This window comes from Phaenicophaeus curvirostris, chromosome 3, assembly GCF_032191515.1.
Source record: "Phaenicophaeus curvirostris isolate KB17595 chromosome 3, BPBGC_Pcur_1.0, whole genome shotgun sequence".
In the NCBI taxonomy this organism is placed as follows: domain Eukaryota; kingdom Metazoa; phylum Chordata; class Aves; order Cuculiformes; family Cuculidae; genus Phaenicophaeus; species Phaenicophaeus curvirostris.
Genome location: NC_091394.1, coordinates 15898603 through 15916583, shown reverse-complemented (window position 1 = coordinate 15916583; position 17981 = coordinate 15898603). Strand labels below are relative to the sequence as shown.

The 17981-nt window shown below is 37.3% G+C and overlaps 1 protein-coding gene across 3 annotated transcripts in view; it reads right to left on the bottom strand.

The window, feature by feature from the left end:
• Positions 1 to 17981, bottom strand: part of DDC (dopa decarboxylase) — a 71555-nt gene that overhangs the window by 48711 nt on the left and 4863 nt on the right. Inside the window, exons 2-3 of one of the 3 annotated variants that reach the window (XM_069853432.1) lie at positions 8235 to 8399; positions 1871 to 2106 (exon numbers count right to left, since the gene is read on the bottom strand). In XM_069853432.1, coding sequence (XP_069709533.1) covers positions 1871 to 2071 — 201 coding nt within the window. In that variant the 5' untranslated portion in view covers positions 2072 to 2106; positions 8235 to 8399. Of the gene's footprint in view, positions 1 to 1870; positions 2107 to 8006; positions 8137 to 8234; positions 8400 to 17981 lie in introns of those variants that run through there. The other 2 variants (XM_069853430.1, XM_069853431.1) reach the window with 2 other exon arrangements.

Below are 17981 nucleotides of genomic sequence, written 5' to 3'. Positions count from 1 at the left end.
TAAACATAAGAAAAAGCTTTTTTATTGTGAGGGTGGTTGAACTTCGGAACAGAACAACAGAGAGATTGTGAAGAGATTGCCACCTTCCCTGGAGGTGTTTAAGGCACAGGTGGACGAGGTGCTAAGGGGCATGGTTTAGTGTTTGATAGGAATGGTTGGACTCAATGATCCAGTGGGTCTCTTCCAACCTGGTTATTCTATGATTCTATGAAGACTTCAATCTTGGAGATATTCAACACCCAATTGGACATGCTCCTGAATAATCTGCTCTAACTGACATCACTTTGAGTATCAGGAGTGAACTAAATGATCTCTAAAGATGCCATCCAACATCTACTATACTATGACACTGTGCTTCTGTGCTCATGTACCTAGCATAAACTACATAGGCAGAGTTACTATTAGAACTGTGATTTATGTACTTGCGTTCTTTGTATCACAAACACTAACATTTCACATCAGAGAAAAGTTTTGGATAGAACATTTCTTCTTCAGAATATATCACTTTGATAAAGTAAATTTATTTTCAGGGCATGTAAACATCAAGAAAAAATCGATTTAGTTAAGAGGGAACATGACATGTTGATAACATAATTGGAATTTAACATCTTATTTTCTATTCTTAAATGATTCATCTCTTGTTTTTTAATTTGGTGTTATTTTATTGAATGTTCTCAAGTGTTCAAATCAAAGTGTTTTCTGTTCTACTTCACAGACAAAAAAAATGGTTAGTAGTTTCCTCCAACAAAAAAGAAAAGGCAATTGCATCTGTGAGCAGCAATGAAAGCATTTACATGTGTTGATCATAATTCCCTTATCTAATCTGTACTGATTTAATTCTGTTGGATTTAAACATTCATCCACAAATCTTTGAGAAGAATGGAGAGATTCCCATTGACACCAGTGTAGCTTTTGCCTGTGAAAGGACAGCAGAGTTGGCTTCAAGGGAAACAAGATGAAATATTGAATATGAAATATTTATACTGTTCAATGAAAAGGAATTGCTATTATAGTACACTGACTAAATACATTTGCAGAGTCATGGTTCCATATCCACTCACATAGCAATCATATCACCCACCTACATCCAGAGAAGCCACTCAAAGTGGTTATTGCAAAGATCCAAAGGAGAGATTCCTCATTAACATTTACTAATAATCCAGTCTTTTTCAGGCTACTTAGAGGCCTTAAGGGACAAGCATGTATTTAAAATAAAATTGTATATGATGAGAGGAAAAAACAAGAAAAATTCAGAACTGGGCAAATGCTGGATGCTTTGTTCCGCATTGTCTGTCCAACACTGATCTATCCAAGGACTAATATTTAGGCAGTGGCCATCTGCTTTAAAAGCTACTAGAAGAAGCTGACATTTAGAAGAGTAAGTCAACAGAGCAAGTATTGGGGAGAATCCTTTCTAGTCAACTCTTTAATAAAAAAGAAGCCTCCTAAGAGAATTGTAATATTTAAAGATCAGCTTCAAGGAACACTTAAGGCACAGCAGGCTAATAAAAATCCCATTTTATAAAATATTTACTGCGCTTAGCAAGTAGCAAAAATATCACATGAAATTGAAGTCATGAAGCTTTGCCTTAACAAATTCAGTAGAGGAAAGGGGATTATTTCCAAAAGCAAGCATCACATGAAACAAAATAATTATTTGTTTATTTCTAGCAAGAACAGAAAACATTACTTGTGTAAAGAGTTAGATCATATTTAACTATGGCTATAAACCAGACTCCAGCCTTCTAAAAGCTAAGCAGTGGAGGTACTTATGTTTGTAAGGTCTGGCTGCACAGCCTCCAATCCACACTTTCCTTAGAGTCTTTGAAAACCTAAGTGCAGTATTGAACATTACATTCATTGTTCTTACCCCTGGCATAATGATCTTCTCAATGTCTTTAAAGACATCTTCAAAGCTCTCAGGATCCTGGGGTGCACAGTCTGGAATGAGGGGCCTTAGATATCCTGGTTCAACATCTGGGAAGACCTGTCTTTTATCTATCTTCTCCAGGTAATCGGCGACATAGTCCACCATCTCCTTCCCTCTTTTGCGGAATTCTGCAGCATCCATGGGTATCAGAGCTTAGGACTTATTATCAGAAAAACCTAAAAAAATAAAAACAATAGTTTTAAAACTATTTTTCAGATGATGTATAAGGTGACTCAAATGGCCTTTTTGAAAAGGCCATATGCTCTTATTTCTGCATATTATGTCAATGCCCATACAGTGTTGCATTCTGTTCCACTTCAGTATTAGCTGGACACTGTATAGGAGTAAATCTTTATTGTCCAGGTCATGATGTAGATTAGCATAGTACAGATAGGATGTACCTTTAGCACAGAAGATCAGTGAGGCCACCTTGATGAAGACTCAGAGGTCACAGATTTAATCCCTGCTGCTATTGGCTCACACAAAAATATGGCACTGTTATGTGGCACATAATCAGTTCTCTCCTGCTTTATAAAGAAGAGGTCTAAGAAAATAGCATGCTGTTTGTCTCTATTATAATCTATAATAACAAACTATAATAATCACAGTTATCACAGTGATCCACTGTGCTGCCCTGTCATATTATCTACATCTTGCCTTCTGCCTTTCCTCAAGATTTAGCTTCTTTATTCTTTCACTGTAAATTCACATACTGTGCCATTACAAAACCTAATTTATTACCAAGGTTTTAGAGTTAAGCTGTACTGTATTTCACAGGAGGATGCGAGAAAGTTCTTTCTGGGACTGTCCCTGTCTCCAAGGTGTTAGGTTGGAGCTATAGGTGTGCTTTGAGATAGGCAGAGACTGTGTGAGAACAGCCAAGGAAATACATGGCTCAGCTGACATGAGCTGGAATTTGCCTGCAAAGTTCTGTGCAAACATAAATTCGTGTTGTTTGTGTGCCTGCTCCTGCTATCCTGGCCCACCCAACTTTTTACTGCACATGCTCATACATTTTGAGTTCTCAGTGAGTACAAGGTTGAGACCATAGTGCCTAAAAAACATCCAGGAGTCTTTATACACTCAGATTGAGAAGGTGATACTGTTCCTTGGGAACTAGTAAGAAAATTGGCAAGTGAAACAAGCATACTCACTGCTGGCGTAAGGAATTACTATCATTAGTTCACATACCTTCAGATCTTCACTTTGTAAGGAAATAATTATATTAATCACAACGTGAATATTACATAATTAAGTGATAATTTCTTAGATATCAGTTATCTGTACTAAGGTTTTATAACTAAGGACATCATTCTGACAAAAGAGAAACCCTTCTGGGCTTTAATGTTTTTGAATTAGTACTGTCACACTACAAGAGAAAGACATGGTTGATAAACACCATCTTCGAGACATCTCTGCTGCCACAAATAGAGGGTCTGGGATTTGTATGAAGCAGCTGCTGCTGCTGCCATTTAAGAAGGCAGAGTGCTGCTGTAGGTCACAAACCACTTGGGAAAGCGCGGATCTGCACAGTAAGGACTTCTCACCCCCTCTCTGTCCTGAGAATCGTTCTTCTTCCTGTTTTGTTAGAGTTATATTACTCTCTTTAACCATCATGTAAGTGTTTATTTGGCTCTCTCAATGCCTTTCTGAAAGGGGAATTAGGACCTTTCTCAGATCTTGCTAAGCTGCCGGAAACGCATTACCAGAAGTCATTACAGTTCTCAGAGGATTCTGGTGGCCAGATTTGCGTGTCATCTCCCCTTTGAAAGACTGTTTAAGCAAACAGTTTTGTCTCAACCCCTTTACAATCAAGATGATTCCTTTTCCTCAATACTCTCAAATCTTAGGTGCAATTTCATTAAATACATCTTTGATCATAGTTCAAAATTTTCATAAACTTTCATAAAATAAGTCGGCATGAACTGCAACAATCAATACGCATCTCTGTGACAGCAATCTAATTACACCCCAAGACTTAGTTCTTTGGTTTAGATATTTTTGCCAGAAGAAATCTAAATATTGAGCTGTTTCACTTCTTTTTCAAAGTATCTCTAAATTAACCCTTAACTTATGATATTATTATTTCTTTTATACTACTTCATTTACCATTTCATTTGTATAGCACGCTCTAAAGAACTTACACACGGTAATCTGTTATTTTTAATGTGGTTTCCAAGATGCAAACTGTCAAGATAAGAATTAAACCCATGACTTCAAAATTAGTAGGCATTGTGTGAGATGGAACTGCCTCAGAACTTGAGAATTTGGTGTTTCTAACACTACTGCTGCTCTCCACTCAGTTACCAGTTAAATCCTCTGGGCTTTTATATACTGATAAGTTCAGCTGAAGATCTCATTCAGTATCTGTGGGTCCAATGAACTGTCTGTACAATGTCAGAACACATGAGAGTATCACTATGCTACTCTTTAGACTTACTTCGTGTCAATCAAATATTTAATCATTTAACATAGAAGGTTCTGTGGATCACTTGGTCTTCTCCCAAAGTGTTGCTTAAGTGGTATAAATTAATGGCATCATGTGTTAGCTCAAAGTAGCTCACAAACAGACAAAAATAAATTTACTTCATTGTATTACCATAACATATATACTACATTACATAGCTTGTGATAATTTTCCTATCATCTAGACTTCTTTGATATGAAATTTATTTCTATTCCAAATAATGTTTGCATCACCTTCCTTCTATATACTATGCTGATATAATTTATTGCCATTTTTATTATTAGCAGTTTGGAAATAGTTATTTTGGACATCAGGATAAGGACATAAAACTTCAGATACACGTTCTGTGGTTTCAGCCTATAACCATGGAACTGAAATTTGTCAACTGAGTTTGACAAAATACACATTGTAGATAAGCACTGAGATCTTATTTGTTATTCACTAACTATAATTCTTCCCAAGAAGTGGAGGTCTTTTGCCTCATCCTGACATTGTTTTGGCAGTAGTACTTCTGTCATAAATCCCTGTTGCAACAACATTCTCAAAATTGAGGATAAAGAATTAAATTACAGGGGAAACCCACTGTTTGCATGAGAGAATTAATTGAACCAGGAAGCTTAAGCATAAAGAATGGAAGGATGAGCCGTCCATCCCATATCTGCCGTAGTTGCTACTGTGTAATAAATTGATATAAACTGGTACTATCTAGTTAAATGCTAAAGAACTCAATTTGATCCAGTGAAATGCATCAATCTGCTTCAATCTGAAGCAAAATATTTCATTCTTCTTTCCTCCAAAGACAATACTGAGAAATTAAAATCTATATTAAACTTCTATCTATTTTTATGTTTCCATGCATCTTCTTTACTAGGAGCCCTTGCTTGAAAATTTCTTACCTACCATAATACACATATCTCATCAGAACTGTGAAGGCATACTCCTAGCAAGAACATAGTGGTCATTTAAATTTTCCTTTTCTCCTCTTATTTTATGTCTGGTTTTCTGTGCATGACAAGAGTGGCATTTTCATGCCTATTTTTATTCCCTTCCTCAACTGTTCATTATAGATCTCAGTTCATCTGCTTGGAAGAATCATAGAATCATAGAATAACCAGGTTGGAAGAGACCCACCGGATCATCGAGTCCAACCATTCCTATCAAACACTAAACCATGTCCCTCAGCACCTCGTCCACCCTTGCCTCAAACGCCTCCAGGGAAGGTGAATGAACCACCTCCCTGGGCAGCCTGTTCCAGCTTGCTATGGAAGCCACAATCAGTAGACTGAAGAACTGACAACTGTAATGCTTACCAGTTAGCACTATCAAATGTAAATTACTTCACCTTTCTACCAGTACAGGATATTTCTCTCTTCTACCCCTCAAATGCATATGCAACACAGGTACAATGTAACAATACAACACATATAGAGAGACCTTTCCTCTATGCCTATATATTTCAAAAATATTGAATGTGATTTTCTAAGAAGCATAATACTTCAGACAACTGAGCCCTTAGGGTCTGAAATGAAAACACTGTTTGAGAGTATCCATATTTTCTGAAGGCCCAAGTGTTACAATCTGTACGTACTTGAGATATACACTTAAGTCAAAGGAACTTAAACTGCAAAATAACGCAGGCTGAGCATCTGAAACTAAATGGAAAATTCAGAGAAACAAGACTCTCTCTAGTGTATTTAATAGTGGGCTGTTTTCTTGAAAGCCCATAAAAAGTAATAAAGGCTGCATGCTCTCAGGGATCCTGCACCTCCCAGGATGAATTTCAGCATCTTCCAGCTGAACCCCAGGTGAGGAGAGCCCAGCTTCCCAGGAAGCACCTTCTACCACTTTGTATACACAGTCTGTACTCAAACTCATTGACAGCCTCACTCTGAGTGATTAAGTACAATTTTACTGAACGCATTTTGTCTGAGTACTTTTGTTCCCAGCAGTAACCAATGGATATTGTCACCATTGCATTCTTAGAAAGATCAAGTCCTACCTTATTAGAGTAGATTGAGCTTTGCTCTTAATTCAGGTGAAAAAAGAACAAACATGCTAAGCCTGAGATTATATCACTGAATTTATTATTATTATTGTTGTTGTTGTTGTTGTTGTTGTTGTAATTGTTATTCCCTTTGCTCTTTAATTTTGCTGGAATTTGACACAGGGCAAGTCTACTACATAATCTAAAGGTGACATATCCTCTGCTATTTTGTTTAAACTACTCCTTCTGCCTCAGTGCCCTGAAATTAAAACATGGCAACACCTTTTTTTTACTGAAGCTACTGAAAACTGTTAATAGTCTTTAGGTTGTATATATTCAGTATAATGTTTACTTGCAAACCATTTTTGCCTTTGTTTGAAACGGCAACATATAAATGAGCAGTTCACACACAATTAAGTATTAAATATATTTAAAGGTGTAATATTATGTGCATTCAGCTTATTCATAATTTCTGTTTAAAAGTATTGTCTATAATTTTAGAATCTATTTTTGTACTAAATAAATATAAATGTAAAACACATCTAAATAGTTCCAGGAAGTTTATTATGAGGAAGGAAAAGATAAGAAAGGGGGTTGGGGTAGCGGGAAAAGAGGGAAAAGAACAAATGAGGAGAGAGGTATATTCAATGTATTATTATCATTCCTTAAGAAGAGTGCCTCTTCTCCAGTTCATGAAAGTAAAATAAACAAACAGCTAATATAATAAAATCATTTATCAGGTACGAAGAATGCAGTAATAACTGCACGTCTTTCCAATAAATTAAACAAGCGCGCTTTCTATTCTGCTAGTTGATTATTGCAGAATACAGTGTAATTTAAAGGCTTGTGCTATGGTGACACCACTGAAGCCATGAGGACTTTATGCTGTTGAAACCAGCAAGCTGAAGGTTGCTACTGTTAAGCTAAACTTCTACTTCTGGCAATAGGAATATTGTCTGAATAAGGATGGCAGCAGGAATTTTATTTCAGCATGAGTAAAAAGGAACTGGATTTACTTCATAGTTCAATATTCGCACAAGGCAAGTGTTACGTATATATGTTACAGGTCTTACGTTTCATTTAAAAATTGCATTTTCCAGTTAGAAGTCGCTGGTTTTACTCATTGCTGTCACTGGCACAGGGTCCAAAACATAGTAATTTTCCCTTCTGAGGTCTTGTTATATTGATAAGAAAGGGTTATTTCTGAAGAAAACCTCACCCAAAAAAGTCATTCATTGAACTTATTTGAAAATTTTATTATTCAAAATATCTGGTGGGAGAATTTCTCAAAGTCTGCTTGGATGTTCAGAACCGTTGCACTTGGAAAGATAAGATATAAACTTTTAGATACACAGGATTCTGCATGAGTGTACATACACAGATATAGCTGACATATATCATACGTAAAAACAATCAAACTCAAAATGACAGGTGCACACTACATTGTGCATACTTAGATTTAAAAGAAATGCTTTTTGAGTGTCCCAGCTTATCCTTAAAAATAACACAGACTGGCTGTTTATTAGGCAAGCTCCCACTTTAAGTAACTAATTGTTGCAGTAATCCAAGTGTACGTACTGGAATTCAATAATCACAAAACTTTCAGGACAAATAATGTTACTTACAGTGAGTTGGTAAGGTTTTTCCTTCTCCTCTGTCTTTCTCACTGTCTTTCTTTGCTCCTCTGTGACAGCTACAAAGCACAGAGGATGCAGTTGCCAGCAGATAGAGGCAGAGTATCCACATCCCTTCAGCCTATCACAGCCAAGTGCTTTGCATTGAACACGCAGCAGCAGCAGCATCTCCCCCTCCTCCTACACCTCCTCCAAAACATAATTAGAAAAAAACCCTACCCGAAAGGCAGACAGATCTGAGTGAGAAACACCATAGCCTACATTAACTGTGAAGCGGTGTATCTTTCCCTCCATAAACTGTATTAACAAGTCTGATAGCAAGAGTCGGATCACATGCTCCTGGTTTGTGTTACACAGTCTGGGACATTTCTGTTGTGGCTATTGCTGTAAAAGCAAGTGTTTTGAGCTACTTCTGTGAAACATTATTTTCAAGAAAGAAACATGGATAGAGTTCAAATACCACTCAAGTGACTGCAAACTCTGAAGAGCTATACACGTGGGATTAACAGCCTCAGATATGCCATGTCTAACTTTTCCAGTTTCTCTCTTTCATCATACATAGGCTTAAAAGCAACAATAAATCTTCAAGATGTGTTTCCCTATTCTAGAAGAGTTTTATGTGGAGTTCTCTTTCCTAGATGAATCCAGGTAACTGCCTGCCATTTTTATTTAGTGCAAGATTTTTTTTTAAAAAAAATACTATCAGCTTTGCATAGTTCTGAACTTTACAGACAGGTGGCATGGCAGGAGATCCAGGATAACCACTGCTCCCAGACTGATCTCTAGTGCATTTCAGTATTGCAACCAACCCTTTTGTGAAGGAGGAAAAATTCTGGCTGTCATATATTTTAAAATTGTCATGGCTGCTTTTGATGTTATGATTATATAAGGTCAGTTATAACTTTGCTACAATTCTGAAAGAGTCTATTCAAAATAACAACAGGACCTAAAATCCACAGATAGGCTTGAGGATTTCATTGTACTTATGCTAGATGTTACTCTGTGATCTGACTTGCATTTTTGATTCTTGTGTCTGCTGTAATGATTGATCAGTCTATAACCTTGAAAGCATCAAGAAATCCCAGGGTCTGCTGCAGCTGCATCTCTATTGTTTTCCACTTCAGATCAATTCCTGAGTGCCCAGGGCTACATTCTGGACAAACTGGGTTCCCATAAGAAAAAAAGTGGTTTGGAATGTTTTCCTATTTTTTCTTTCTCCCTGAATTTGACTGAAAAGGCAGAAGATTCAAAATACGTTGTAAGGGTATAAAAGATGCAGAAACAGAAGATTTCTCTAGTAAACATAAAGATAACTCAAATCTAACTTCAATATTTGATCCCAATTGTTTGCAAAAGGTAAATAATTTTCAAAGGAAATTTCAAAATTTCAAAAAAATCAAAACTGAAATTAAGACTGAAGTAGTAAAATACTGGTTTTATCAATCAGAGTGTTGAAATACCACCTTGAAGTAATCTGATGTGGTTTTGCTTTTCTGCTGCACCTGTAGCTTACCTTAAAAGTTGCTGTCACCAGGCAATAATAGTATTTTCTATTAAAATAATGGGGTGTTTTTAATTTCTCATGAAGAAAAAGAAAATAAAAAGTGAGAGGTACAATAGGCAAGGTGCAAAAAGGGAATTAAATGCTCTTCTAAAAACATATCACATGTCTCTCTGCAATTATAATTATTCCTCTGGCTCATACTACTTTGCATAATTCTCCTCATCAGCTGTTGGGAATACCTGAATTTTTGCCTATCAGAATCTTTCTGTGGTGGACAAAAGCAGGATCATTAAATTTTCTTAATGATCAGAACAGCTGCTGGCTAAGCCAGATCTGCAGTTCCAGAACCTACAGTGTGGTGATTCTTTGATGGAGAAGAACCTCTCTTACTGCTGAAACACAATGAACAGAGAATTCCCCTTTACTGCAAAACTGTTGCAAAGTTCATAATGACCCTGTGAGAAATTACAGGTGATCCTAAAAGGTTTAAAGGCCAATGGTTGCATTGTTAACAGCTAGCGTGAAACGGGCTTCAACGTGACTTTGCACATGGAGGTATGTCAACCTGATGATGATATATAACAATGCTATTCCCATGCAGCAATGCTACCAATGTATTGCCATTGATGAATTATTTGATTTACAAACAAAGTGGGAGAGATAACATGTTTGAACAGGAGGCTCCAGCACAGCACCAGAGATCGATGCAGACAATGTGTTATCAGTCACTTTACAGTCCTATTGACAGCCTATATGCACAGACATGGATCAAAGAAGAGGCAGTTTAACCGTTTAAGCCCACTTTCCAATAGTTCTTACCTCTTCCATCATCATATAATGCAGATCAGAAACTAAAAGGCATTTTTTCCCAAACCTTCTGTTTATTATAAGATCTCTTTACTCCAAACTTTATTTTCCCTCACCTGAACAGTATGAGACTCATCTCATGCTGGCGCTCCCAGGGTGCCTCTAGTTACTAAATTTGGTCAAAATGTGTTTGTGCAGTAGATCGCCAAACCTAACAAGCCTGCTCTGAGAAGTAATGTGTAGGGCTTTAAACTGACTCAGATATCATCATTATCTTAGATATCAAGAAATTAACTTGAAACAATTAATTAGGGATCTGTGTTTGTACCTATTTTCAACATTTGGTGTCAAAGGAACAGTCATTGTTGCCTAAGCATAAGAAAAAACACCTGGTTTTTTGCTCAGCGTGTGGTTTGCTCCTTATCCATAGTTTGAGGAAGCTATTTGGACGTTGCAGGCCTTTTTTCCTGCTTCACTTGCTCTTGATCCTTCAGAAAGAAACAGTAATAGAACTCTGTCTTTCACTGTCTGTTTTTTCCCCCATGTATTATAATACCAGTAATGGAAATGAAAACTATCTACAAAAGGAAAAGGAAAGAAAAAAACGCTAAAAATCTCTCAGATGTTCTGGAATGAAAAGTCCTTATATGTTCCATAAACAAGGTCCAAATCTGCATGAGCCATAAAGATGAGACAAGACATAAATGAATATTTTAGCAGAAAAGTACAACTAACAATTTTCTGGATAAAGCAGAGGATATATTTCCTTCAGAAGAGACTATGAATTAAATAAAACCTTCAGACAAAAACAGATGGATTACTTGCATTGTATGAGGATAAAAATTAAGTCTCCTGCAGAACATGAGTAGATTTTGCAACAGATTAGCCAGGTGATGAGTCTCAGACAGACCTGACAAACTGGGAAAGTGTCTTATCTTTCATGAATATGTTACGTGTGACTTGTTTTCCCTGTTCAGTTTCATATTGCTGTCTGTGTGAAAATGTGAAGGTAAATCAAAGAAAGATGAAAAGGAACTGCTAGTGAAGTGAATACGGACACAGACTCAAACACACTGCTTCAGAAGAGTTAACATAGCACTTGCTGCTTGGAGCAAGCACTTTACTCGTATGGAAGCAAGCCTACAGAAAAGAGAGAGGTTGTGATGAACAGAAGAAGTGTCAATAGAAAAACTGACAGGCTGTGAAGAGTCACAGAGACAGTGACAGCAGGTTGCAATCACAGTAGGCAAGCTCTTCCAATACCGAGATAGGAATAGCTTCTGCTGTGAGCTGAGAAGATGTGCTTACCTAGCGATATTGGCACTGCTGGGGCACTCATCCAACCATACACTGCTTAGAGAAAGAATTTTCTCACTCATTGACCGCTATGAGCCTCACAGAAACTGTGGCTCGTGGATGAATCGCTACCAGGAATTATATGTGCTATTAAGACCTCATGTCAGAAAAGTAAATTATAGCAGTTTATGAATTGAATAGTCCACTGTGTGGGTGAAAAGGCAGACTCAGGTCTGGCATGAGGAACAAGATGGCTTGAAATACAGAAGGAACATAATGCAGTGCTTGTTCTTACAGAAGTGATATGTTTTGATCACAGTTTACAAAAATCACATAATGATTAGTCCAAAAGACATTTTGACACTGACTGTGATTAATGCATTGTTATGAGGACCATGTACTACCACACACTGCTTGCAATAAACTTAGAAGAGCGTTTGCTGCCAATATAAGCCTTGAGTCATTCTTTATGGGATGAGAACAACATTGGATCCTCCTTCTAGAGAGCATGTTGGTGCTCAGTTGTCTGAGATTACAGCAAGTACTATGGCAAGGAGTTACATTGGCATTTCTTGCCCTTCCCCCTTGACAGCTTTGTTGCAAAGATGTCTTTGAGTCCCCTTAGGTCCTGTGCACCTTTCTAGAAAAGAGTGATACAAATTTTCTGGAGCAATTCTAATTAATACAACATAAAATTTTCCAAGTACATAGATTTTCTCCAAGAAAGAGAATTACTGTGCACATATCATGGGCCCAGGGCTCTGGAGAACAGAGTGGGAACTGAATCTTCCATATCCACAGGTCTCCCTGGTCATAAACACACATTCACAGCTGAAGCAATGAGTAAAGTAATGTTTGCTACCTTCTGCTGTGCATTATTTTCTCTGTCTAAGAGATGGCAGTGATATATGTACACACCTCAACAGCTTAAGTGCAATGTATGATTTTTGCTTAGGAAGATGTATTTATATTAAGTCGAGAGACTTTCCATTTGAGTCATGTGACTGACATGACCTGCTCCTGACTCCTGATAATATGATTAGCATATCCAACGCCACTTCCTAAGACAAACGGCTTTCATATAGCAAGCATGCTGATCATGTACCACCTCATTCTCTCTTGTTTTCAACAATGTGGTTGTGACCAAGATGTGATGAGCCCCATTTTAGAACAGCCAGACCCCCTGTCAGCGTTGTGACAAGATGATTTGCCCACCAAGTTGCTGCCAGGATGTGGTGGCACCCATTATGGAACAGGGAAGTGGAACAGCAGATGAGATACTGCCTATAAAAACAAGCAGCTGCAAGTCTTGCAGCTGGACAGCAAAACTAGTGATGCCCCTTTGTCTTCTTCCTCCAAAGACTGAGTGAGTGGCTCATGTTCTTTCAGGTAAAGTCTGAGTACAGATTATGATCATTTTATTATGAAATGATTCTTAAGATTTTGACCCAATCTTCACAGGGTCTAGGTGACTAAAAGTGTAGGTAACTAAAGGCTCTAGATAGTCAGACAGCTACACTCATTAGTAGAAAGTTTGCTTACCTGAAAGTATGATAATCTATAAAAACTTTGTGCAACAGGAAGCTACACTAAATGCTAGAAACTATAGATAATAAACTATGTTAATAATTAAATATTTCATATAATAATAAAGATCTAATTGTAACTATCACACTGTGGCCAGTCTTCCTTCAACCAAGGAACCCTAAAAGAACCTGCCTGTCCCTGTAGCATTGGGTGACAGAGCCACCAAGCGTTCATATCCTGCCAGCTTTGTTTGAAGGGCAATCATCTCTAACTAGGAGGCAAAACAGCCAGCCAGGAAAGATAACTCCTACCTGCTGCTGTACATAACTTCACCACAGCACAGCCAGCCATATCCCCACTCAGAACTGCCTGCCATCTGTTCTCCTTATGATACTGTTCACTTCCACACCTCAGATGGGTAATCACAGCTTCCACATTATCATTAGGAGAGACAGGCTCTCATTTAGACAGGATTTGCTTGTGACTGTAGGAGAAAGGCTGTTAAACAAGGGTAGTCTGATGCATTAATTACCTTTGTGGTCAGAGTCCTTAGTTCAGGTTCTTGTTTACAAGTTCAAGTGTAAGTCTTTCCCGTATGCCGTGCAGTTTTGGGTAAGACCTCGGGGGCATCTTCCATAAAATATTTTGCTAGGAAGAGTTGTTCTCTTCCAAAATATTCTTCTGCATTACCGCATTTGGCTCCAGCTCCATTTGAAATCCAAATGGCCTAAATCCAGACCAGGTTTAAAGTCACAGCACCTTCCCACCCACACGCTGGCAGAGGTTGTCTCTGGTCAGAGGTACAGAGATTTTGAATCTCTGTCTGCTGAGGTCAGATGCTGCCAGTCCAGAAGCAGCCTATCTTTACTGCAATCTGATAGTCTGCATAGTATTCTGAAAGACAGTTTAGGAAACTTTAGGGATTTTTGAGATTTCTGCCTTTTAGTTCCTCGTAGCTCTTCAAAAAGCCTCTTTCTTTTATGTAGGAGTGGTCTTGATTTGTGTGGTCTCAAGAGACACCTCTTCCATCTTTACCACCAGGCTAACTTCTTCCAGCAGAAATGTCATTTTTCACTCTTCTTCAGCGCTTAGAGTATTCAAAATGGAGAGAGTGTATGCTGAGGGAAGGTGAATCACTACCACATTTTATGTTACATACTTTGCAACATATAGTGGAGCAAAATACATGACCTGCCTATAGCTTCTGATGAATTCTAGGGGATATTTTCAGTTTCCCTCTTCCAACAAGATGCTAGTCTAAACTTATTCCTATTACCCACTGAAGCAAAAATTACGAAAACTGTTCTGCATCTACATTCTCTGACTTGTGAGTGATTTACAAGCCATTAATATTTCACACTGGTTGCCGATTCCATTTCTTAATACATCTGTTCAGCATGTAAAATCACCCTAAACTTTCATCAAAAATATGATTTATTTACCATATCTTACACTACAGTAAACTCATACAATCCAGGTCAGTATTCTACATATTGCGTAACTGTAGTCTTCAAGAAAACTAGTTGGAGTAAATAATCTACTATATAAAAAAATAAGCCTTAACTCAAAATTCTTTGACTGCAAGTACAATGCATTTCAAGCATATTCCAAGCCTGAAGCATTTCTAACACAAATTAAATGAAATGAAATAAAGCAATGTAATGTTGAACAAGAATAAATTTTACGACCTCCTTAAAAAGGAAGACACTTTCTATTCACTGAAAAAAACCCAGAAGAAGTAGTGTTATAAATGAAGTGGATACTTACAAAGAAACAGTTGGTTTCTACCAATCCTAGGGCAGCAAGCTGTCACAAAAAGCCTGTCAGTATTTCTGGATCCTCAAGACAATGCTCTTCAGTTTTGCAGCTTAGAGCTCTGCTGGTTGCTTCTGCTGCTACCCAGGAAGACAAGCTGTAAAACTGTGATGGCAAAGTGACCAGAAGCATCTTCAACTAGCATGTGGAAAAAGACTAAGACTGGGGAATAAGGGATCCAGAACATGTGTTAAGACTCAAAACATTTGCTATGGCTCTAAGTGTTGAATTTGGAATAGAGAGAGATGGAGCTGTGGGTTTTCTCACAATGAAGCTGCATTCATATCTTCATCGGGCAACAAAGTTTATTTTTTTTCTTGGAAAAATGGACTGAAGATTGGGACTGGGATTGGACTGGGACTGTAGAAATACTTTGCAGTGAAGCAGAGAATAAAGTTCAAATTACAGCAGAGAATATAACCCCTGCTCTCACTGCTCAGGTACGCTCCACTAGTTAGTGCTACCAGTTTCATATTTCTCTCTCTGTTTGTCGCATTAAATATCTATTGAATTAACTATTTATACTCATACTGTTTCCTATTTGGCTGAAAAGATAAACTTCCTGGTTAATTTCAAAAAATGGATGGTGCTTCTAGTTCTACATGTGTTCTCTTTTACTTCTAGTTTCCTTTTACAGATACTTTTCTTAAGAGAAAGGATGTCTTATGCTGCTTTAGATACAATAAATTTTGATGCATCATCTTAGAAATTTAAAAGCATCTTTACTATTTATCAGGGGCTTCTGGTTTTGAAGGAAGCACCAGTATTCTGTAAAAACTGTTGCTTCAAAAGATCGATTCTCTTCTGAAAACAAGTACTGGGTTCACATCTAACACATAATATTGCTGAACAGTAGAAACTACCAAAGGATGTCAAAGCAGAACCTGATGGCAAGGTCAGCTATATTAGCTGTGATACTCTTTGTAATATCATAATGTTGCAATAACATTCAAATCTTCAGAACAGAGATCACCTTGCTTCACACAAAATTTTGCATGTCAGGTACCAAATGTATGTACACTAAAAATGAATACTTGAAAGCCATGTGCAGCAAATAACCTCCATCACAAGTTCTTTTTAAGAATGAGGTTGTGGAGGTTACACTTTGTTCTAGGAACAAGCAAGATAAATCAAAGTTGTGAGAATATGCCTTTCCTAGTAAAACAGCACAAACGAGCCAATAGATCTACTATAGAACTCAGGGAACACCGAGATAATTTTAAGCCTCAAAACTAATAAAAGATCAGAGTCAGGGATGATTTTAAAAATAAAAAAGGTAACTAAAAACTGGTTTTTAACAGCCCTTTTCAACAGCAGAATACATAAGAAGAGCTGAGAAAGGAGGCACTAACAGAGAGTACATACTGATCTATCATAACACCTTTTATATTGAAAAAATATTGGCTTCTCTGTTTATTCCTTATTCCACTTTCAATATTTAACTCCTTATGCTAGCTATGAAGTTTTGACCAAATGTATATGCACTTAAAATGCCTACTTGTACAGAGGCACTGCATCAAAAATTGTTGTTCCAAAAGGGCGCAATGCATTTTTAAGAAATATATTTTAAAATGGATCAGAAAGCTGCTCTTGAAAATCTAGAAAGATGTTGCCTAATGGAATCTCCAAAATAAAGAAAAAGTGGTAGGAGCAAAGACTGTGAATTTTTTTTTTTCTTTTTTCTTTTTTCTTTTTTTTTTTTAACCTTGAAGGAAGCATGTAAGGAAGCCACGGTTGTAGCAAATCAGTAGTTCACCACTCAATCAGAAAGTCATTTAAGGACTATTACACAGTCAAGTAATTACCAGGCTGAGCAGAACAACATTCAGCATGTTAACAAATTACTGTAATTGTAAAAAAGTTTTTTTTTTAAAAAAAAATAAGATAAAATGGGAAAAAATACATTTGGATCTCACATTTTTGGATAGTGCTAGAAAGGAAATCGTCCAAAGCCAGGAGCATACTCATTAGGGTGTACAATAGAAATATGCATCAATAACCTTGAAAGGGAGGAGGCAGATGTAAGCACAAGAACAATGCAGCATTCACACAAAAATTGTGTGTCATGGGCAGCTACAAAGAATACCTACACTTGCATATAATCATAATAATGTATTCTGATTTTCTTTTCCATCTTATCTTTATCACAAAACACACTTGTAAAGCTCTGAGGTTTATTTTTTAAATTTAAACTTTAAATCATAATAAACATTATTTTCAGTAGCCTACCACAATAAGGCACCTATCCTGGCTAATGTGGCAAACCCCAGAACTGTGGTCCTGTAATACTTAGGAATCAACATCTATGTACCTGGTCGACACATATCTGAAGATAAGGGCACAATATGGGCCAATTTAAAAGCTGGAAAGGCAGGAGCATGAGGGGACGAGTTGTCATCCCAGACAGGAGTGCCAAGAAAAAATTTCTGGCATATGTAAGGCAACAGAAAACAGGAGAGAGAGCATAGGGTACCTGTCATGTTAGGAACCAGCAAATAAAGGACTTCTGAGAACCTGGTAAGGTCTCATAACAGGAGCTTAACGTGTAGAAGCATGTGTTTACATGCCCACCTGAGTAAAACCTGTACAGTATAATATCATTAACCTCAACAAAACCAACAAAGAACGTATTGCTAAATAATTAAATGAAGTATAAGACATGATAAGAAGAAGGATTCTAGGGATAGATGCCAACCTTAGATATAAATTTCCTTGGAGGAAAAAGAATACTGAAGAAGCAGAAGATTATGCCAGAAGGAAAATTATCAACATGCTAAAAAAAACCAGAAAGAAAGGAAAAAATGTAAATATGTGTAATATCCAGTTAGAGCTGTCTGGTTTTTTGCTGGCTCAGGCCACATGGCCTGTGGGGAAACCACTTGGGACTGCGGCAAAGCCCTGCTGCTTGCTGCTGACTGCCTAGGGGTGCCTGTAATTGCACTCTAGTCAGGGTGTGAAATGTTTTGTGTTTAAGTGTGCACATTCCTTAAAGCTATGCTTATGTTCTTATTGTTGAC